This window comes from Psammomys obesus, unplaced genomic scaffold (genome assembly GCF_907164565.1).
Source record: "Psammomys obesus unplaced genomic scaffold, mPsaObe1.curated_primary_1811, whole genome shotgun sequence".
NCBI lineage: Eukaryota > Metazoa > Chordata > Mammalia > Rodentia > Muridae > Psammomys > Psammomys obesus.
In genome coordinates, this window is record NW_026591086.1 from 38,956,762 (window position 1) to 38,981,639 (window position 24,878).

Below are 24,878 nucleotides of genomic sequence, written 5' to 3' on the forward strand. Positions count from 1 at the left end.
AAGGTGCTGTCAGGCATCTCTCCCTGGCTTGCTGATAGCATTTGTGTGCATTTTGGGAATGTAAGGAGGTGTAGGGAGTGATGGGAGAAGGAGAGAGCAAGAGAGAATGACAAGGTATATTGTCTTTTTCCTTATAAGGACCATCTTATACCATCCTATAACCTGTCTATTTTAGTTTACTTTCATTGCTGTGATAAAGACACTGATCAAAAGTGACTAAGGAGAAAAGGATATATTTTACCTTATAGCTAGCTTAAAGTCAATCATGAGAAGGAGTAAGACAGGGACTAACGCAGAGACTTTGAACACTTCTTACTAGTTTGTTTCCTGTGGCTTGCTCAGTCTGCTTTCTTATGCATCCCAGTACCACCTTCCCAGTGACAGCCCCACCCATGGTAGACTGGGCCTCCCACATTAGTCATTAATTAATAATATACTGTACAGGCTTGATTGACTACAAGCTCAGCAGATAGAGACAGTTTTTCAATTGAATTTTCTTTCCAGATACTTCTAGCTTGTGGCAAGTTGGCAAAATAAATAAATAAATAAACAAACAAACAAACAAACAACCAAACAAACAAGGACAATATCAAATAATAGAGATTTGGTAATAGGACTTCAGTTTTAGTATGATGTTCAGCCTAACACCATATTTGGACTTGTCATAACCTAGTAAACACAGGAGCCTTCTGGTATATCTCTTACTGTTGCTGAGGTGGTGTGGCTCCTTCCTCATTGTTCAGATCTCACCTGAAAAGTCGTTTCTTAGGGAGGCCTTCTTTCATCATCTCCCTTTCTTATTTTCTATAATGTCTTTTTCTTCCTGGTCTTTTAAAATAGTCTGTGGCAAACTTTTTCTTTTTTTTGTTTATTTTTTCATTCTGCTCACCTACTAAAATGTGGGTCCTATGAGAATATGCACCTTGTTTGCCAAGTATGCTTTGCATTTCCAGTGTAAGCCTAGCCGAAACAGGCTTCAGTAAAAGCAACAATATAAAGGTTGGAACATAGGATGTAGGTTTTCATATTGAGTCCTCTGCTTATTAGTCTGGGCAAGATATTTTCATTATGTAAAGTGAATACTACCTCCCTTACGAGATTACTGCGAGGATTGCTGAGTAAATCTCAAAAGTTGCGTTAGACTAGTGCCTGGCATCTACCAGGCAGTCAGTGACTATGGATGGTGATGTTATTTTACTAGACACTGAGAAAAATTAATCTGAATGGCATGAGAATGAAGCCAAATCAAAGAAAGCTTGGACTTCATAGGCGTTGTCGGGGTACTAGAGGTGCTATGTGTAGTGTTTGTCAAATTGGCTTTATGAATTGAGTTTAGATCATGCAATTGTATGTCCTTTGTAGTGGATATAGTGTTTTTGATCTAGGAAAAGTATTGAGCTTATGTGTAGAAGTGTAAAGATCATGAGAAGTATCTTTATCTCTTGTGTTTGGATAGAAGCTTGTAAACTCTTAGGGGACAATAGTGGGGAGGCAAAAATAAACTCCAGGGTCACTTAGGTATTAAAGGAGTAGCCAGACTGAGGAAGAGGAACCAGCCATTACTAGCACGCGCTGAAATCAGTCACAGGCAGCGATGGCATCATTTGTATGCTCAGAACATTTTTATGCGAATGGAGGAGCAGGGGAGATTATTGTATTCTGAGACTTGCAAACTAAGTGAGAAAATCCATTAAGTTGAGCCACTAATATTCAGTGGTCTGTTCAGAGGCTTGTCTGTGGTCTGTTGCCACAGTGGAATTGTTATGTAGATGTTTTTTACTATCTCACCATTATTGTCTGTCAGACATTGGCTAATTCAGAAATATTGACAATAGTCCCACTTCACTTAGCTTTGTTTACTCACTGAAAGGCACTGCTTTTGTTTTTAAAACTAAACTTAAAAAGATACAAGTCATTAAGTTTTCAGTAGAGGAGTCTCTTTATCCTTTGATTTTTTTTCACTTGCTACATCACCATTTTGTATTCTATTCTAGATAGTAAGAATAAAAGTGTTGTCAGGTTGATTTCCCTTTACATAAAGTAAATTAATTAACTAATTAATGAAAAAAAAAGCCAATGATAGAGAAGTGATTCAGAGTATGTGCTGTTGGCTTCTATAGGAGCTTTAGAAATTACAGGTATTATCTCCCTTTACAGATGAAGCAGCAGCCGCACAGTGAGGTTCAGCTACTGTCCCCAAGGCTTAGCCAGAACTTGAACTTGGGCAGTCTCGCTGCGTGGTCCACTTCTAGTCTTGGCAGTCAAGTGCTGGGATCACAGGTGTGTGCCCCCATGCCCGGCCACACAACCCATTAGAAAGGTGTTAGACTGATTGTGTAGCCACTTTAGACTTTACACTAAAGTGATGGTCTTCCTATCTTGCGTGGAAAATGTACTGAGTGACAAATAGTAAATCGATAGCTCTTTAGTTGTACTTGAATTTCATCTCCTGAGTGATTTTGTTAATTCTTTTGTCTTTAAAATGCCTTATTAGAAAAATTACTGAGGTTAAGTTAAACGAAGTTTCTGTCAACAAGTGTTGTTTTACATATGTGCTATAGCAATATGAGGCCCAGTGCTGACTGTGGTTAAACATCCTAAGAGTTACTAACTTACAGGAAATGACTATAATTGATATAAGCATATTTACCTAATTTAGAAAGGACTGTAAGTATCTAATCTAAGTCCTTTCAGGATGTTGGCAGCTGATTCAAAGATGAAAGAGTCTGGGCATCTTCCAGATTACCTGGCAGATTAAAAGATTTTGTTTAGACACTATGACTCTGATAGCACTAGCATTTTTAATTGCTGATGAATAGTCTGCAGTGTAATAATGGCAAAAAAAAAAAAAAAAAATCTACAAGTCATGAAGGCAAGAAAGAAAAACCCAAGTGTTCTTCACCTTCAGACTCTACTTTCACATTATTTTCAAGGGACTTCTGTAAATTATAGTAATAATTTTTTTACTTAGAAAAAGTATATGATTTTATTCTTTTAAGTAAACATACCAAAATTGCAAGTATACCAAAAAATACATTTAGCATTTAGTAATATAATTAACCAGTCCTTTAGCATAATCCAAACAGTTAAGAAAGGCCTCTTTTCGTATTTATAGTTTAGTATGAATATTTTCTTATTCAAAATTCTTTTAGAAATAATTTTTGCATACTTTCCAGTGAATCATAATTTACTTTCTAGTTTCTTAATTTTGATGTTTAGCTTTTTAGGTTTTTTTTAAATAAAAATAGACTTTATTAAATATAATTTCTTATCCAAATGTTCATTGCAGATTCTCTCAAAGAGTTTTTTTTTAGGTGTGATCACTGGGTTAAAGGGATAGATATTCTTAAAGTTTTCAGACCATAGGGTAATTGTCTTTTCTTCACTTATTCAACTAAACAAGTGATTTGAGCTGCTAAAGGCTGTGTATTATAAACAGGAATCGCAAATAGTTTTTTTCTTCAGAAGTCTTTTATTTAGTCACTAATGACTTTGAGCATAGCCAATGTTAATATTAAATTCTTAAATGTTCCCCTTTTTAATTGATTTTTTGACAATTTCATACATGTAAATAGCATATTTTAATACGAATATTGAATTCTATTTTTAAGCTTTTTTTCTTGATTGACAGAGGGAAATGTTTCCTTGCTAATGACTCTTCAAAGTTCTTTAGTAAGTTTGTGAAATGAATTTAAGTCACAAAATAAATCAAATTTAATGAAATATGTGTGATGAAATATGTATACTGAAATATGTAATCTGCTCTGGCTGATATTGTTGACTCTTATAAGCAAGTCTACTTAATCGCTGGATAAGGTTCTGATTTCAAGTATATAGTCACAGACAGGTGTATATGGTTAAGGATAGACCATTTACAGTGTGTCTCTCGGTATTTCTGGTGGATAGATTAAGCCAGGAACACTCATAGATTAAAAAAACAATTCCTTGTATAAAATGTTTATTTAACTTTTATTCATTAATTATTTTATATGTTCTTTGAGTAGATTGGTTTAGTATTTGTATACAATTGATGCATAGCCTCTTGTGTTCTTAAAATCATCTGTAGATTACTTATGGTAGATATTAGATGTTGGGGAATAATAAGAAAACTTTATATTGCACACATATATAAATATATAATTGTAGTTTCAGTCTTTGATTAGTTAAATCAACAGATGGAGAGTTCATAGAAACATAGGCAAGTGTGAGGCAGAGAGACACAGAGAGAGAGGCCCTTATTAGACTAGCTGACTCTTGACTTAGCCAGGGTCTACTGTCAGTATAAGAAGCAAGTTTAAAGTTGTGCCTTTATTAATTGTATAGATATAATTTAATGGCTTCATTGTTAACTGAAGTGAAGATGCTTACATTTTTAAAATATCTTATTTCCTTTATTCTGTGTGCACCTGTATGCATGTGACTGAATCCCTAGGTGTGTGTTTGGAGGTCAGAGGACAGCTTTCTGGAGTCAGTTCTTTCCTCCCACCCTGTAAGTCCCAGGAATCTGACTTGGGTCATTAGGCTTGTAGGCAAGAGACTATGCCCCTTGGGTCATCTTGCTAGCCCTGAAATATAGCAGGCATCATTCCCCTCAGCCAAAAGCAATTCCAGCATCCCTAAGGCGAAGGGCTCACTATCCATTGTAAGTCTTCTCTGAGGACTTTTTATGTTCTTCCGTTCACTATGAAGGAAAGGGCTATTAGGAAGAAATATATTTATGTATGTATACAGATATACATATATATTTGTACATATATACACACATATATACATATTTATAGACAATCAAATATATATACATACATATATATTCCTGATTATCGTTGAAGAGGCAAATGGAAACAGCAAAATGTAGTTAAGTTATGTAAGTTCAATTTTTGTCAAAAGTTTGTAATTATAGAGGGTGGAGAGCCAGCTTAGCAGTATACTGAGTTTGGTTCCCAGCACCCATGTCAGGTGGCTCATGACCCCTGGCAACTGCAGCATACCTGAAACCCTCATCTGGCCTCCTTGAGTACCTACCTACACTGGAGTTATTTATGCAAGCACGCACGTGCACGCGCTGCACACACACACACACACACACACACACACACACACACACGCATAAATAAAAGTAAAATATGTTCTTTTAAAGTTGGGAACCAATTTTCTGCTCATTTTAAAATTTTGCTTTACTTTTCCACAACCTGTTTTCCTTATTTTGACAAGAGTTAGAGTAAAGCTTTTGGAGGCAAATTCATTTTACTTTGATTTTTCTAACTAAGAAACACTGCAATCCCAGCCTAGCTCCTCATGCTTTTCTCATGGTCTCTCTTCTTTCATTGTTTCTTCTTGAGGGTATTCCCTGAGTGGAGGCTTTGCTGTTTTCTCACCTCTCTTCTACCTTTCTAGCTTCCTCTTCCAGTTTCCAAGTTTTGGAATGGGAACGCTAAGCTATTCCTTGAAGGGAAACTTCCGTACTGAACTCAGCAATTCCCCCTTTCAGATCTAACTAAATGTGATTCTAACACTGCCTTAGCTATAAAAACAGAACAGACATGTGTGGAGATGGTAAGGTTTTACTGTTCTTTGTGTTCTAACATTACAGATCAGAGAGCAGTGTTAGAACAAAAGAAATTTGTACTCACTGAAAAACTTATTTGGGACTACTCTCAAATTATATGAAAATAAGTTCTGAGACTTAGCTTAGTAAGCTTGACAACAGTAAGTTCAAACTTCATGTGACATTAAAAATTACAAACTGAAGTAAAAACACAGTTGTTTAAAACTGCTTGGGAGAGTGTCAGGAGCGTCTGTAGCCTGTGGGCATCTGCTTTATACAGTGAAGAAACCAAATAACCCAATTAAAAAATGGGGTACAGAGCTAAGCAGAGAATTCACAACAGAGGAATATCAAATGGTGGAGAAACGCTTAGGGAAATGCTCAACATCCTTAGTCATCAGAGAAATGCAAATTAAAATGACTCTGAGATTCCATCTTGCACCTATCAGAATGGCTAAGATAAAAAACTCAAGTGATAGCTCATGCTGGCGAGGATATGGAGAAAGGGGAACCCTCCTCCATTGCTGGTGGGAGTGCAAAGTTGTACAGCCACTTTGGAAATCAATTGGCACTTTTTCAAAAAATTGGAAATAGTACTACCTCAAGACCCAGCTATACCACTCCTGGGTATATACCCAAAAGATACTCCATCATACAACAAGGAAATTTGTTCAGCTGTGTTCAGAACAGCTTTATTCATAATAGCCAGAATCTGGAAACCTAGATGCCTCTCAACAGAAGAATGGAAATTTTGAATTATAATCCACTGTTGCAATGAGACTTTCTATAACAAAAGCAAAACCAAACAGCTCAACCTCTGGATGAATTAGACTCATTCTGCTACATTAAGGTCCTAATGGACCATGCCTGAATGTAAATACTATTTATCTCTGTCTCTATGATACTATACAAATATCTGACTTTAAACCAAAAATAGCAAGTAGCACGTCAACATTTTGTCAGGAAACAAAGCCATCAACAGAATTAAACATATATACAATGCAGATATTGAAACTATCAAAGAATATGTTACAGCATTAAAGGTTCAAGTAGACAAGATGGAGAAAATGTATCAACAGATGGAGATTGTTAGTAGAGTTGAAAACTGTGAGAAAGAATTAAATGAAGATGCTAGCATAAATTGGGGCCAGAGGTGAAGAATGCCTAACAACTTTCCAGTAGAGATAGAAAAGCCAAGGGAAAAAAAAATCATTGCACATAGGCCAAGAGATAGCTCAGTAGGTAAAAGTACTTGCTATGCAAGTCTGAGCACCACAAAAGCCACAGAAAAGCCAGACAGACATGTATCCTGAGTGGCTAATCCCAGTACTCCCATGGTGATATGGGAGGCAGGCACAGGAGGCTCTCCTGAAGCTCCTGGGCCAACTAACCTGGAACATGGACCAGAAAAACAATGAAAAACTCTACCTCAGACAAGTGAACAGTGTGGACTGAGACCAAGGTTGTCAGCAGTCCTTCACATATTCACCGTGGCACACGTGTGCCTGAATTCACGCACGTATTTTTTAAAAGGCTCGGAAAACTTCATGACAAATCAATAAAAGCTACTTAAGTAACTTCACGTACAAAAAGAAATAAAAATGTGTTAGACAAGAAAAGACAGAAGAACACATAGGAGGTGTGGGCAATCACAAATGGCTGGTCCATGGAAATGGAATCCCAGAAGAAGAGAGGTAGAAAGAGGTAAGAGGGAGAGTAGGGAAGTGTGCCCTTTAGGTATAAAGTATTGGAAGAATTGATGGTTAACTGTTTTTCCAGAGATAATTGAAGACATCAACCATCTTCAAGAATGTCAGAGACACTAGGTAGAATAAAAATTTTGGTCATTAAATAACCTCCCAAATATTAAATATTCATACTTGTGAAAACAAAAGATAAGTAAAAAAATTGTTCAAGCTACTCAGAAGACCCAGAAGAAATAGACATATTAGATAAACAAGGAATTATAGCAGATTTCTCATCAGAAACTATGCAAGTTAGAACACAACAAGATACTTTTTTAAGAATACTGAATAAATTCGGTGGGAAAAAGTGTTTTTAAATGGAGAAATAAAGCCTCCATACTAATAAAAATGAAAACTCATTCCCGGTTTATTTCCACTCTAAGAAATATTAAGGAATTTCTCCATGCAGAAAGAGTCTGATAGCAGGAAGAGATCTGGACCTATGCAGAAACTGGGAAGTACTGGAGTTGGGGCAAGTGAAGGTAAACAAAGGTTTTTTTTTTTTTTTTTAAGATTTATTTATTTGTTTGTTTTTTCAAAACAGGGTTTCTCTGTTTTGCCTTGGCTGTCCTGGACTTGCTTTGTAGACCAGGCTGGCCTAGAACTCATAGTGATATGCCTGCCTCTGCCTCCTAGAGTGCTGGGGTTACAGGTGCACCACCAATGCCCGGCTTTTTTTAAGCGTGTGCATGTGTGCGTGCAGGTGCCCACACAGACCAAGGCATTGGGTCCCACTGGAGCTAGAATTTCAGGTGTGTATGAGCTGCCTGATGTGGGTGCTGAGAGTTGAACAAGCGCACGCAGATGCTCTTAACTCCAGAGCCATCTTTCCAGGCCTGTGTTTTCTTAGCTTTAATGGCACTAAAAGGTAATTGTGTAGCTAAGCATTGTGCCACTCACCAGAATCCCTGTGCTAGCGAGGCTGAGACAGAAGGATCTCAATTTTGAGGCCAACTTTGCCCTCATAGTGAGACCTTATCTCCAAAAACAAAGATGAAGCCTGCGTTGTCTCAATAAACAGTAACTGTAGTACTAAGAATGGGAGGAAACATTTTGATAATATTGCTGAGGGTCTAATATTATATCAGGTCGTGTGCTGTCAGTTGAAGAACACTGCAGCTGTGCAGTGTTTCTTGAGTGTGAGGCTGGCCTGGTCTACAGATCAAATTTCAGGATGGTCAGGGCTTCTCAGAGAAACCAGGTATAAACATACCTATAGTAAAGATGAAAAGAGTCACAAAAATAGTTTTCGAAGACGTAAAGGAAAAAAGAATAAATGGAGAAAACAAAATTAACAATTAGATTATAATTTAACCTTAGGGGAAAATGAGATGCAATTAATAAAATGTAAATCATTTAAATGTATATATGTTAGAAGGAAGATTCTCAACTTATTTAAAAAACATGACTCAACTATAGGATGTCTACTTGAGAGTCATTTTAAATAAAATGTAACAGGAAGATGACAATTAAAATAAGTAAAGGGGGCTGGAGAGATGATGGCCCAGTGGTTGAGAGTGCTTATTGTTTTTAAAGGACCCAAGTTTGGCTCTCAGCACCTACCTCTACCTCCTGCTTCAGGGTATTTTTTTTTTAACTTGTATGCATCTTTTTTGTTTTAGTTTTTTTATTAATTACATTTTATTCATTTTGTATCCCTCCCATAAGCCCCTCCCTCCTCCCCTCCCGATCCCACCTTCTCTCCCCCTTCTTCACGAATGCCCCTCCCCAAGTCCACTGATAGGGGAGGTCTTCCTCTCCTTCCTTCTGATCTTAGTCTATCAGATCTCATCAGGAGTAGCTGCATTGTCATCTTCTGTGGCCTAGTAAGGCTGGTCCCCCCTCAGGGGGAGGTGATCAAAGAGCAGGCCAATCGGTTCATGTCAGAGGCAGTCCCTCTTCCCATTACTATGGAACCCACTTGGACACTGACCTGCCATGGGCTACATCTGTGCAGGAGTTGTAGGATGCATGGTACTTGGTTGGAGCATGAGTCTCTGGGAAGAACCCTGTGTTCAAATTTCTGGTTCTGTTGCTCTGTTTCAGGGTATTTCGTACTGTCTCCTGGCATCTGTGGGAAACTGCACGCATGCCCTGTACACTTGCATACAGATTCACACACATAAAGTTTTAATTAGTGGGTCTGGAAAGGTGGCTCGGTGGTCAAGAGTGCTTATTGTTCAGAGGATCTGACACTTCCAGTTTCTTCAAGCACTCATTTGCATATACCAAAACAAACACACAGTTTAAAATGATTTTTAAAAAAATTAGGAAATGTTAACGTGTCATAAAGACAAAGACTGCTGGAAATGTTCGAGATTAAATAACTTTTAAAAACCATGATAAATTAATTATGAATTCTACATTAATCCCTAACCTGTTCCATTTCTGACCCTCCTTAGAGACACTGGTAATGCCCCAGTCTAGGGAAGTCATATTTAGTGTGGACACACTATCAGCTTAGTTCACTAAGGCCCAGAGCTTCTGAACTCACGTCATCCTCCTGCGTCATCTTCCCTTACTGGGATTACAGGTGTGCGCCATTGTACCCACCCTCCTACCTTGGAAGAACCAACAAGATGAGTGTATAGGTTGGGCATTAGACAAAAATATTGTGCTAGTATAAAAGCTTGGGTGACAATTGTACTGCTGTTACTCTGAGAGTATTCCCTGATTCTATACTTTGTTGACTTTCTGTATCTATCATATCTGCATCTGTAAAGTCAATCAACTGTGGGTTAAAAATATCCTTTAGAAATATGTCTCTGGCCTGAAGAGATGGCTAAGGTTTAGGAGACGATACTACTCTTCTAGAGAAGTAGTTTCCAGAACCCATTTCAGGCATTGCTCAACCAAGGGTAACTCCAGTTCCAAGGGATCTGATGCCCTCTTCTGGCCCCCAAAGGTACCTGCACTCAATGTGTGTGTGTTGGTGTGTGCCTGTATGAAATATCTACAGACATTTTGTCATTCTCTTAATGATACAGTACAATAACTTTTTATGGCTTGATATTCTATTGAGTGTTTTAAGAAGTGATTGAGGTGACTTTGTGTGTATGGTAAGAGGCATACAGGTTATATGGAAATACTATAACAAGATTTTATATAAGAGATATGAGTATCCACAGATTTTTTTGCTACTGTAATTTCTGGAGCCGGTCCTTCATGGATATAAAGAGATATTTGTGTGTATGGGTGAAAATATTAGATTCCATAGCAATAAATGGGTTTTATTTACCTTCAGATGGTCTCAGAAAGAAAAGTTATGAAGGAAGCCAGTTTAAGTACAAATGGTAATGTATAGGGGGCATTACAGACATAGCTGGATATTTCTGGTACCATTTGTGTTTTTGTAACTTCATAAATTTGAAATTACTGAAACATAAGTTACAAAACAAAACAGAAGAATGAGGCTGTTAATCCCTCAAGGTGTGCTGACAGTAACCGACTTAGAGGAGTGAGAGCGTCTGCCTCCAGGACAGAGTGCTGGTTTGCCCCTGCCTGCTGCAGAACAGTGGCTTCCTCCAGCTTGACATTCCTCTCCAGCTGCGGCTCATTACGCGTGCAGCATCTTTCTGGGTCCTCCTTCTTGTCCTGTGTAATTGCACATAACTGTCAATCTTCCTTGTGCTATGAGGAGTCAACTTACATCTAACATAGAAATCTCATGTCTTTTGCCAGCGCCCATTGAAAAATAACAATTATTAGATTGAAAGGTAAAAATCAAATTCCAGACCTAGTCTTCAACATGTTCTACTTGTTCCTGTGTTGTTTTTTTTTTTTTTTTTCCTCTGAATTTCTGGTCCAGAATACCCCTTTTCATGTCATCTCTCCCAGCCTTCCATCATTATTTCAGTGTGTAACTCTGGTATGGTACTGTGTCCTTCCCCAGATTCTTAGAAAATAGTTTCTCTCCACAGCTCTTTAGTCTTTACTTTGATCCCACTCTTGACTCTGATTTCCCCCTTTCCGTAATCTGCCATTTTTCCTTCTTCCCCTTGCCTCTCATTTGAATGAACTCAGATTGACTGCACCAGTCTGTGAGAGCAAGCACTATTATATTCACCTTTGCTTGCTTAGAGAGACAGGGTTAGCGTTTCTTAATATATTTCTAATGGGTGAGTAACAGGGGAAGATGACAGTTTTGTTTTAGGCTAGTGTATAACTTATGTATAGCAAGAGTACCAACAAGGACCATAGGCTTTTAAGAGTTTTGGAGATCATTTCAAGCTAAAGTTACTTCCCTACTGTATGGCTGGTAAAAAGAATTATCACCAAAGAACTGGTGATTCCACTTTTATTTCTTCTTACTGTACTTAGAGGGATAATGGCATTGTTGGGCTAGAAATAAATTTCATATACTGGTGGTATCTGTTGAAGGTGATGGTTATAAGATGATCCGGATTACCACTGACCAGGTAGTTTTACATCCTTTATATTTTGTGGGACAGCAGCACTTGGAAAGTTATCCCCCAGTGTACATTCTAACCTAGTATAATAAAGGCTGGTACCAGAAACTTTCTCTTGGCCACATAGGCTCTATGTTGGTGACTAAGACCATTGAATGCTAGAATCTCATCTCTTGGGTGTAGCTCTAGTCATCCAGTGTGCTGCTAGCATGACCTTGGTTCTGTCACTTCACCGTTGTGTACTCTGCTTCCTTTGATCTGTAAAATGTGAATATACCATTGGCTACTGGGAGATTAAATGAGCTGATAGATACAAAGCACTTCAAAGAGTACCTGACGTAAGATAAGTGGTACACATTTTATATAATGCTGCTGTTTACTCAAAGAAGGACAATAGGGTCTGAAGCCTTCCTTGTAACGTGTCAGCTAATAACAAGGACAGTCGATTCAGGTCATCACCTTGTTTATAATTTTAAGCATTTACTCCCCTCTTATTAGAGTTTATACTCTAAATAATTGTTTTTACCAATGCCTATGATGATAATGGTTTTCTTTCTACTTTTGTTCTTAATGTGTCTTGTCTGTGTTGCATGGTTTTTGTGTGTTACAGTTTTAAAGCCAGATATATATTTTGATAGTATTTTAGTGGCTTTTAAATCTTTAGTTCCATGAGTCTGTGCAGTGGAAATGAGGATATGTAAAATTTCACATGTGCACTTAAGACCTTACGAAATATAACCTTGTACTTGGTTATAAATTCCCATTTTATCTTAACCAACATTCATATATGATCTTTTACTAGAATACAATTATTGAAAGTACTAGACCATATGAATACAAGTATGACCATACGTTGCTTTTAAGGATAAATGATCACCCAGTAACGTGGTCTAAGTAAAATATTCTCTCTTTTAATTATGTAGTCCTCCTCGCCATCCTCATCACAGCCTCATTCTAGCCACTGCAGAACGAAGGCCTCATCATTGTGTCACCATGCATCCCTGCCCTGGGTCAAACGTAACCATGTAGGCCCTGCAAAGGCTACCAGTCCATCTCTCCGTCTTCGTCGCTGGCGACCCTTCTTACGCCTGCCATCTTTGGGTCTCCATTCTGTTGTAAGTGTAGTCAATCTTCCATCTCTTCTCCCAGTGACAAGGGCAGTCTTTTTGTTTGTGTGTTTGCTTTTCTTTAAACGTCTCCAAGTCTTTAAAGTGCTTTTCTCTTGGTTCACTCAGCCATTAGCTTTTTCTAGCCCAGTAAGATTGCAAGCATACCTCCATGCTCTGCAGTCTAGCTTGACTTTTGCCTGTGCTTGGTGAACATCCATCTTTCCACTCCATATCCTGTGAATGTAAGGGTAGCTGCCTGCTGTTGAGTACTGAGTGGCCTTTGTGGTAATACTAAGTTGTTGTGAATTGTTAAAGTAAGTGTGTTTCCTTACCCTCCAACTTTCTGACTTCGCTTAGATAACTTAGATCAGCAAATACTATGTACCCTCTGAGTTCTTCACCCTCTATTTCTTTATCGTTATTTTTCATATTTCTGAGCATGACTAGTCTCTTGCCATGCTCTGGATCGCTTTACTTACTCTATCCTCAATCTAAATTCTTCATGGTGTAGTGTGTTGCATCTAAGCTATTTTATTCCTTGATGTGGCTCAGGTACTGGTTTAATCTTGATCTGATCTTTCCTGCCAGTTCAGTTTCTAAAGATCTTTTCTGATTAGGAGGTGGAGACTTGCTTCTTGCATGCTAACCTAGGTGTCCTGTGAATTTTATTATTTCTCTTGTAAACTAAAATTAGCAGCCAACTATTATAATATGCATGTACATACTGCCTTAAATATCCAAATTGATAGAATTCCAGTAGTTCTCATACATTAAAATAAACTGCAGAATTAAGCAACCATTCTTTTCTGATGTTTGAAACTACTGAAGGCAGTGGCTGTGGTTTGGCAGAGGCCTTCTAAACATGCAGTATCTGAAAGCTTTGGTGTGTGATATACATTCTTAGAAACTTGTTATTTCTATAAATCAGTTTGGCATTTGGAGCAAAAGGAAGTCTAATTATGCACACATTTTAACATTTAAAAGCAGTTAAATGTCAAGCACCCTTCCTTCCCCGTCATTTACCTTTTAAAGCTGCCTTCAAACTATCAAGTCAACAAATTTCTTTAAGCATTTGATTCCACTAAATATAAGTATGGCCATCACATAGTTTCTGTTTGTGCTGAATATCAACAGACTGCTTGTCATTGCTCTCTCCCTCTCTTTCCCTCCCACTCTTTCCTCTCCCTTCTCTTCTCCCTCTTTCTCTCCTCACCAGATTACAGAATTCATTTGCCATTTTTATTCATTCATCCATTTGATATTTATGCTTCTCTGCTGTGCTATCTACTGTTTGGCCCACTGAGAGGTACATGGTGAATTAGATGAACAAAGTGCAATTTAATTTTGCACCTGCTGACCAGAGGACAATTCATTTAATGCTAAGATGAATAAGTTATGGATTTAAAAATGCTAAATATGAATGAGCATGTCATAAACTTTGGCATTTCCGGTTTTATGTTTCCATGTATTGTTGTTTGTGTTGCTGCATATTAATTCCATTGCCTTATTGCTTTGTAAAATAGCATTGTGCTTAAGAGCGTGGACTGGAGCTGCATGGCATGTCCAGGGGCCATCAAATGTGTTAATTACTTAGGTCTTTCTACCTCTGTGTTCTTGAGTGTAAGATGCATATGAGCATGTAAACCTACTTGACTGGATTTGTGTGATTAATTGGTCAATACAAATATAGCATTCCATCAGTGCCTAGTATAAATTAAATGCTCCCTAAACCTTTTTCTAATGTGAAACTTATATTTAGTAGTTAATTAATGCACTTATTGATAATAACAAAAATAATTGGTTTACACCACTTTTTAATTCACTGGCATTAAGGGGAAGGCTTCTAAATTGGAAATTTAAAAGATAGAAAAATGTGGGGAAAACCTACCAATGTATAGCTTCATATTTGCTATAGTTGTTTGTTAATTGTTTTGGACAGGCAAACATGCTGGAACTCGCTGCTTGCTTGCCCTTGGGTTTCCTGGAATCTGTTGAGCAGTTCAATGATTGCAAATTTAGACTTTCAGACTAATGACGTTGGTCAAAGGATAAAGCTCATCAGAAATAATGAGGTCTTGAAGAAAGTTGAAACATTTATCTTTTTTGAAGAGTTAGAAGGATTTCGTACTGCTTTAGAAGGGTTTTGCTTTTGGTTTTAAGACAGGATCTCGCTGTGTAGCTCTGGCCTCAAGCTCTTGATTGTTCAGCCTCATCCTGTCATGTGCTGGGATTTATAGGCATGTGCCAGCACACCTGGCTTGAGATTTGTAATTTAATTTCCATTTTCAATTAAAAGGGACATTAGTACATAATCTTGATAAATTAGATTTGATACTTATTTATGTTTGTGATGATACGTTAGTATTATGACAGTATGTAAGGTTTCACAATCTCATTTAAACCTCAGGGGGGTGAGGCTGGAGAAACAGCTCAGTGGTGAAGAACACAGATTGCTCTTTCAAAGGACCTGGGTTCAATTTCCAGCACCCATGGTGGTTCATAACCTTCTGTAGCTCCAGCCCCAGGGAATCTGGCATTCCCCTCTGGCCTCTGCAGATATTACGTGTCCATGGTGCACAGACATGCATGAAGGAAAAACACCCATACACATGAAAGAAAACATTGAAAATAAATGAACAAAACAAACAAGCAAAACTCAGAACACCAGATGTAGTGGAACACAACTATTAGCTTAATACTCATTTACGCCTCAAAACAATAAGAAACCCAGAGCTCTAAGGGACTGGGTACACATTCACCTTTCCAACTCCAGTTAAATTTTCTTAACTTTTAGTGACCTTGCACCTTGCTGGCCAATATGAAAAATGGAAGCTATATGATGTTTAGTTCTTAAGGGAAGTTGTTCAAGTAATTAATTTATGAAAACTGTAACTCAGAGCCTTCAGATACTTGATATTCCTTAAACATGGTCTTATTGTCAGTAAAATAGGATTCCTAGTTAAGAAATTTCTTGTAATAATTTGTTTCTTTGTTTTAATGAATATATAATGATTTGCCTTGAAAAACTAGATTCTCTTCTAGTCACTGATAAAATGATACAAGATTGAGAAATCATGAAAATCTTTTTGGTAGGGAAGTAAAGAAATTCGTTATCACCAACTTTATTTATTTATTTAACTTAAAAAATTATTTATTTATTTATTTATTATTTATGCGATGTTCTGCCTACACGCCAGAAGAGGGACTAAGTCTCACTGTAGATGGTTATGAGCCACCATGTGATTACTGGGAATTGAACTCAGGACCTTTGGAAGAACAGCCAGTGTTCTTAACCTCTGAGCCATCTCTCTAGCCCTATCACCAACTTTAAATATTTGAAGAACTACTAGATTCAAGAAGGATTAGGTTTTTCTCCAAACATGAGACATATTTGAGCCTCTATATGAGACATGACTCTACAAAACTGTCAAATTAGTGGCCTAGATAGTCTCAAAACTTAATGACAGATTCTATCATTAAAGGGGTCTGCAGTTAAAGATGAGAACAGTAATGTAATGATAAAGCTATATAACTTTGATTTCTGCCAACTGTGGAATTCTTTAGTTCTGGACTGAAATTGATAGAAGTTAGTTTGTCATATCAGATTATGAAGACTTTCTTTCATTCATAACGCAAAGGAAATAATATTAGAAGAATAAGATTAAATGAGTCATTATGTCAGTAAATACTTGGAAACATTCTGTATGCCTTACAACTTTAAAAAGGAGTGAATAAAAACTAGTGGTTATTCTGTAACTTTAATTTCTGCATCAAAAAATTTACATTAAATTATTGAGAAATATATAATTATTTGATGGTGAAAATAACAACTTTTGAGTTAAGATACTGTGTTACCTAAAAAGATATTAGATAATACGAGACATAATTTGATTTAAGCTACTTGTAATTTTTGCTTCAAACAATTGAAGTTCCATATGTGTTTAGTTATGATTTCAATGTGTTTAGATTTGGTAAATAGCTAACATATTTAATATATCATAAAATACCAGTTTGTATATGTACTTTACCTAAGTTATTCAAATGTTTAAGAAATGTAAATATTGCTTGTGTAAATTGAATTTGATTAAGGAAATATAAGTATAGTTTAAATAGCAAGTTGGTCATTAAGAGTTAAAAAAAGAAGAATGAAATAGAGGTTACAGTTTGTTGTGTCTTAATTTTTTTCTTTTCTACAGTTATAGTCACCAGACTAGCTATTCATTTATAAGCTTTTCGAATCTAGAATGATTGTTTACACTGTGTTGTTCAAAACATGAGCTCTTTAAGATCAGGCAACAGACAGCTTACTCTCTAGTGTTCTAAAATTTAACTTCAAAAGAGTGCCAACATTAATAATTATGAAAAATGTTTTAACATTCATATTTTGAAGTTTAAAAACTGCACATCTGAGCTCAGTCATGCAATTTGTTGAGCAATGGACATTGTGTGTTTGCTGTGTACATGTACAGTGTCTTAAGCTGGTCACTGAGATTTCCAAGTTAAACAAGGTGTTCAGTTTCCAGAACTGACCAAACTAAAAGATGTGACTTCCTTGTTGGTGGTGAGCATGGTGTCACAGACATACAGATGGCTACTCTGTGCTCATATCAGTAATTGGCCTTGAATTTCATTGGATACATGTTGTCTTTTGTCATTTGTTATTACTTATGTATATTTATTTGTACTTGATTGATTTGTTTAACTACTAATGTAGATAATATATTTTTCCCTCCTATTCCAGGCACCAAGTATAGATGAGAAAGTAGATCTTCATTTTATTGCATTAGTTCATGTAGATGGGCATCTCTATGAATTAGGTAAGAACTATTTTAATTCATCCGGGGGAGAGTAATGACCAGGCTCTTCTCGTTGTAAACGGGACTGTTCTCATTTTGTTTCCTGAAACTGAAAGCTCTAAAATTGGATTGGCAGAATAATGGTTTTTCTTTTTTAGTTTTTTTTAATAGAATTTTTTTTCAAAGTTTTTTTTTTAATAGAAAAAAAGTGTTTTTTGATGTTTTAGCATCTTATAATTCAGGAATTTTATATACCTTCTTTGCGTTTTGGCAAAGAAGAAAATAAAAACCATTACAGGAAACATCTATGAAGAGCTTTGGCAATCTTTGATAAGCTGTTGAATTAGTTGTCATATCTGAATGAACTTTGTTTACATTTAAAATATGTATGTTCAAAAGGAGTACACTCCTTTTCAGGCTTTTGTACTACACTGTATGCTGTCTTGATTTCTTAAGACTTTTCAGGGGCCTATGTTAGTCTGGTAATGGCACGACGACTAAATACTGAATACCTGAGCTTTCTTACAAATAATTGAGCTGTTACTGAAGAAGATGCATATAATTTTAACTTGCCTTATTTAGGTAGGAAAAAATGGCCCCAGTATTGAAAACAAACAAAGGTCCCCAGCATTGAAAAGAAAAGAAAGTCTAAATAAAAGAAACAAAAGTCTTCCAGCAATCCTGCATGTGTGGTCTTCTCCTGCTTCTCTGTTTGCTCTGTATCCATTAGCTGTCACTTTCGTTCTTCTTAGCTTATTTAAAAACAACTGTGTTCTAAAGTAGCTCAGGTTGTGACTGTAAATATAATCTACGGAACTTAGATAAATGTTGTATAGGAAACATTGCAATAAAGTCATACACTTTATTAAAAAGAAAAGGGTACATTCTGCAGTAGTGTAGTGATTTGTGTCAGAATTAAACTAAACTGGAAAGAAGTCGTTGTTATTCGTGTAAACTGATTTGCAGAACAGGTTAGAAAGTGTGCATTACTGACTGATTAGGTTACAAAGTCTGCATGGAGATGACACACAATAGTCACAAAAGACCCCATGTGTCTGGTTTACTTCTGGAAACAGAATTTTTACTCTGAAGCTTTAATAAACTGATGGAAGGGGAAGTAAGGAGAATTCTGGGATTTGTCATACACGTTCTGTTGACTTCAGGAAAGTCAACTTCTTCCCTAGCATATGCTAGGCTCTGGGTTCTTTCCCTTGCATGCAAGGAAGAAAAACAAAGTGAAACAAACAAACAAAAAAAAAAAACAAAGTGAAACAAAAAGAAGAAAGAAGGAGATTTGGGAAAAAAAACCAGAGAAATATTATATATATATATATATATATATATATATATAATATTATATATTATATATATATAATATTATATATTATATATATATACACACATATATATATAATGTATATAATCAGAGATTATTAAAGTGATGTTGGCATTGAAAAATGAGAGAATTTACAGAGAAGACAGTGATATATAAGAGATGTTTGGTAAACAACGGTGAGACAGAAGGATTTGTCTTAGAAATTCAGTAGGAGTAGCGTGACCTAGAGAGAAGGTTTAGCAGTTAAGAGGACTGGCTGTCTTTCAGAGAGTCCCGAGTCCAATTTCCATCACCCACATGGTGGCTCAGACTGATCTGTAACTCCCATTCCAGGGCATTTGACACCCTCTTCCGGCTTCCCTAGGCACCAGGCATGCATTTGGTGCACTGACATAGGTGTAAGCAAAACACTCATATGTAAAACAAAGTAGCAGTTAAAAGAAAATAAAACAATCCCTCACATTGGTTGGTCAATTTGTTCTCTGAGCCTTGAGTCTAATAGGGCAATTGGAAGGGAAGAAAGACATGCCTCAAAGCTAAGCTCAGGCTGGAGAGCTGGCTGAGAGGTTAAGAGCACACGATTCTTGCAGAGGAATTGAGTTCAGCAGCTACATCAGGCAGCGCATAGCCTCCTGTGATTCCAGCTCTAGGAGTGGGCAACCTGGATATGTATATTCAGACCTGTATATGAAATTTTATATGTGTGTGTGTGTATATATATATAATTTGAAGCCTGTTGAGATTAGAGTTTTTAAAGTGAGTGTGAAGAAATTCAGAAATGTAAAGAAAGCCAGTCTTGGAAGTGTTGCAGGAGAATTGGGATAGCTGCAAAGCAAAGAAATATGCACAGTTATTGATTCCCTCAGCATAATTGGCTGTTACCCCAGTGTGGATGGCAGTAATGATCCCAGTAAATTCAAAAGGAATGTTGAGTAAGCTGAGTAATTCATACTGAATATGTGAATTAAAACCAGAGATGATAAGAATACTCTTTTTTAAGAAAAGAGCAATGTAAAAAAAAAAAAATCACCATATTTATCCATTCTTGGGATTGCACCTATGGCCTCATATATGCTAGGCAAGCAGTCTGCCGCTGAGCTCCACCTCCATCCTGTGTAATCTTATTTTTAAGGCCATCTGATTGTAGGCATGATGCAAGTAGTTCCTGTAGGACAGTTTCTTAAACGAGGATGGTGGCATGGTTAATTATTTACACCTTACTAAGTTGTGAGGTTAACTGTTGAAAAGGACCAAGTAATTTCTGGCTTTTAATGATCTTTTCTTTGGGGCTTCAGCAAGTTCCTACTATATGTAGAAGGAAGTACTGCACATTTAAATGAGTCATTCCTTCCGGATAGGTTCAGTGGTGAATTCCAAGTAGACAGAATAAGCTGACTTTTAAAAAGGTAACTAGTGAATTATTGCCTGTTAAAAGTAAACTTGAAAAACTTGTAGTTTGGAATAATTTGGATACTTACAGAAACTAGAATAGAATAGAGAGCTTCCATTTACTTTCTTCTAGGTTTGTGAGACCCTGTTAGTATTTCTGAAACATTTGAAAATAAGTTACTGCCATATCGTTTAATAGCTCTATATGTGATTTTGAAACAGAGGCAGGTACTTTTCTGTATAAGTGCCATATGGAAGCAGCAGTGATGAAATATTACCAAAGGATCTGGTTCAGATTATGCCTGTTATAACAGTGATGTCATTTAGAGGGTCTGAAGTCAATCCAGGATCAGGTGCTGGATTTAGTTGGTCCTGTTCTCTCTGTGTCTCCCTGAATCCATAAGTTCTTCAACCCTTTACTGTCATCGTGTCCTTGACATTTATTTCTAAGAGGATAGGACCATTACTTTTTTGAGGTTTTCTTCCATCTGAGTTCTCTGCTATTTCATGATGGTTTATGCATTTGGGGCAAGAACATTACAGCATTGGTGCTACATGCTTTCCTAGTGTATTGTGTCAGAAGGCTGCTTGCTGATTCCTATCATTTTTGGTGATGTTAACTTTTGTCACTTGGTTTAATTAGTATTTGTCTGGATTTTCTACTATAATGCTAGTTAATAATTATTCTATGTTTGTTAATAAGCAATAAATAGGTATTATTTCAGGAGATCCTTTGAGACTATATAAATATATTATTTTTACCCCTCCCCCTTTAAATAGGGCCTAACTATATAGCCCTGGCTTCCTCAAACCCACAGAGATGAGACTGTCTCTACCTTCCAAGTGTTGGGATTAAAGGCGTGTCTCATTATGTCTAGCTGGTGGTTACCATTCTTAACAGATTCATAAAAACAGCCAACCCTGTGAGGTGCAGGTGATCCTAGCTGCTATGGAGGCCGAGGTAGGAGGATGAAGTCTTCAAGTTTTCACCTGGGCTCCACAGTGAACCCAGGGCCAGTCTGATCAGTGTAGCAAGTCTCCACCTCAAGTTAAATATAAAGAGAATAGGGTAGAGCTCGGCGGGAGAAGTGTTTTCTAGCCTGTGTGTGTGTTTGGTCCAGGCCCTAGCACCTCACAACATCAGTAACAAAGTCCAACGGAAGACTGACTCTCTAGCCCCTGGGCTGTCTTCACTCTAGACTGCTGTTAGAGTGGAGTGTATATAATTTCATTTTGCTATTTCTTTGACATCTCAAGACCAGTGTCTAATATTTACTCTTAATAAGGTTGATTGAAATTCTACATTATTTTAAACTACTCCACATGAAGGAAATTATTTGGGAGAGTTTATTGCTTTACAGAGTCTAATAAGATGTCAGAATATAAATCGTATGATCCAGGGAAATAACATGCATTAATTTTATTACTTAGTTAAGAAGGAGAAACTTACATTGTTTTGCCTTTACATAAAAATTAAAACAGAACAACATAACTGTGGGGGGGGAGACCATAATGAATATTATTTGTTCTTACAGCAGTAGGGCAGAGAGGCCACAGAGGATTGAGCATCTCTCATAAAAGGGTATTTTATTATTGTATTTCTTTTCTGTTTGTTTTTTAAACAAGCTCTCGCTATGTAAGAGGTGATAGATTTGGATACGGATCAGCTCACCTTCATTAGCCTTGTCTTTTATCATTGTAGAATTTTTCATAACACTAGCTTTTTGAAGATGATTATGAATAAATATTTGTATGAATATTTTAGAGTTCTATGTCATTTGAATTGTACTTCGTTATAGTGCACAGTTAAGCCACAACAGTATGGATTTTCACTGAAAAAAATTGTGTCATTTTTGTATAAGATCTTCTGATTTAGCTTTAAAAATGAAAAAAGTATCTCCAAGAGTAAAAATGATTGCAGGTTGGTAGTGTTGCATGCCTTTAATCTCAGCACTTGGGAGGCAGAGGCAGTTGAATCTCTTGAGTTCATGGCCAACCTGGTCTACAGAATGAGTTCCAGGATGGCCAGGGCTATACAGAGAAACGCTGTACCAAAAAACAAAACTAAAACAAACAAAAAAAAAGAAAAAAGAAAAAGAAAGAAAGAAAAAGATTTATTATGAGCCAATTTGGCATTCTCTTTTATAGGGACCTGTACATAAAGCAGAAGTAGACGTACTTGAAGTAGACTTACCCTAGACAAAATGTATCCTGTGAATACCAGAGACCCATCAAGCAGTGACCAAGAAGAGGAGCACTGATACATTAAGGAAAGAAAGTGTCACTGTATAAAGTGCTTATTTAAATGAAGAAGCCCAAAAACTGAGGCCTCTGCTTGGGATTGGTATTAATCCAAATGCATAATTATTTTAAATGTAAATGGTATAAATTACTAATTGTATATATTCAGGGGAAACTAAAGCCATAGTTGAAAATTACATATTTAAAAATTCTTGTTATATTTCTTAAACTATGTAACTTCCCTTGATTCACTATAAGAGAAGAAATGGAAGGTAAGATACATTCTCTTGTAAGAACAAGAAAGGATTTACCTATTTGTCTACTTTTCACAGATGGACGGAAACCATTTCCAATTAACCATGGGAAAACTAGTGATGAGACGTTGTTAGAGGTAACAAAAATAACTGGCCCATTTTAACCTTTACCGACCTTGTCATCTTTAAACACTCTGTGGATACTTCTTGGCACTTGATCTTTTTAGAAAATCCCCAAACAAAATGTTGAATTAGTGTTAAAACTATGCAAGGAAGAGGCTTTCCTCCAGAGCTCTGTGTGAAGAAGGCTAAATTTAAAAGGCAAAAGATTTGCTCATTATGGGTCGTATTTCATTGACTCCAATATACCATCAGTGGTGACGTGATCCTAGTTTTAGAGATCTTTTAGTGGGAATAAATTGTGTGGCTTACTATCAAGGAATTATGTGATTTTCATGTTAAAACATTTTTTAAATTTAGTTTACTTTTGAGCTCGTCTGCTATGTAGCAGTGGCTGACCTGGAGCTGTCTGTGTGGACCAGGCTGGCCTTGAACTTTCAGAGTTCTTCCCCCAGAGGCTGTCACTGCACCTTGTGGGTTAAAAGGTCTTGAAAACCACCTTCGGGAAGAGTATTCATCAACTGTGTTTCATAGCAGATTAATAATCATGACTACTTGGAACAATTAGAAAAGAGGAATTGAAATTACTTTTCTGGCTACAAGAGTGAGTTTAAGATTGGCCAGGGCAACTTAGTGAGACTCTGAAAAGGGGGGAGGGGCAGGGCTTGAGTATGCTTGCCAAGACCCTGAATTTGATCCCCAGTCCTGGAAGCAGTTAGGGGAATGTGATGGCAGTGTCTACTATATTTCATGCTAATAAGCAAATTAGTTTGCCACCTGTTTATCCTTTGACATTTTAGTTTTCGTTTCGTATCAGAAAAAGAAGTCTTCAGTATAAAATTAATGTGAATTAGAAAAGTACAGAATTTATAAACTGAAAAGTTATACTTTCCTTCCCATAGGATGCCATAGAAGTTTGCAAGAAGTTCATGGAACGTGACCCTGATGAGTTAAGATTTAATGCAATCGCTCTGTCAGCAGCATAGCATTTCGACAGAAATACCAAATACTGTATTATTTGCCACAAAAGTTAAATTTCTGATGCCATAACTAACTCAATTTTTAATATTTTCATTAACGTGACTGATTAAACTTTATGTGAATAAACTTTGACTTTACCTGTGTTCTGTGTTGTTTTTGCTACAGCTTAAAACTCAGTTCTCTTTCTTTTTCCTGAAGTGGAATCATCTAGTGGTAGGACTTACAAAGGCCTTCTGACTCCTTTGATGTTTCAAGAAGATCATGTATTAGGACAGCAGGCATACTTTTCATCCCCACGGTGAATGTGCATTACGTTTTATGTTCCCTAATTTAGCTAGAAAATGGTTGTTGAACATTTACTTGCAACAAGATGGTAACTAGTCTAGACACAGGAGTATTAGCAGCTGTGAATCCTGTTGACAAATGCCAGGGTCATGGGGTTCATGTTTTTTGTTTTTGTTTTTTGTTTTTTGTTTTTTACTTCATATATACCAGAAGAGGGCGCCAGATCTCATTATAGATGGTTGTGAGCCACCATGTGGTTGCTGGGAATTGAACTCAGGACCTCTGAAGGAGCAGCCAGTGCTTTTAACCACTGAGCCATCTCTCCAGCCTGGGGTTCATGTTTTTGTGATCAGAGATATGAAGCAAACACATAAAGAACACACAGAGCAGTGATAGAGCTTGGAGAGTAACTGAGTAACTTAGACAAGGAAGGCTTCATTGAGAAGTTGATCAAAGCTGAGTCCTGAGTGACAGAAAAGTGTAGATTAGCAGGAACAGAAAATAATCAATGCAGCATCTCTTATGCTAGGTCCTGTAAGAAGGTCATATGACTGCACATAGGACATAAGGAAAGTGGCAGGAAGTGGAGTCAGAGAAGGAAGGCCATTGGGATTTATTGCCTGTGTGATGTTAAGTCATGGAGAGGCACAGGTTAAGCAGAGGAGTGA

General features: G+C 36.9%; 1 protein-coding gene across 2 annotated transcripts in view; it reads left to right on the top strand.

The window, feature by feature from the left end:
• The window catches only part of Uchl3 (ubiquitin C-terminal hydrolase L3), a 43,440-nt gene extending 19,383 nt beyond the window's left edge, over positions 1-24,057 (top strand). For both annotated transcript variants that reach the window (XM_055609734.1, XM_055609735.1), the window contains 3 exons: positions 17,550-17,625; positions 22,903-22,961; positions 23,847-24,057. In XM_055609734.1, the coding sequence (XP_055465709.1) occupies positions 17,550-17,625; positions 22,903-22,961; positions 23,847-23,930 (219 nt within the window). In that variant the 3' untranslated portion in view covers positions 23,931-24,057. The remainder of the gene's footprint in view (positions 1-17,549; positions 17,626-22,902; positions 22,962-23,846) is intronic.
• The last annotated feature ends 821 nt before the right edge of the window (positions 24,058-24,878 follow it).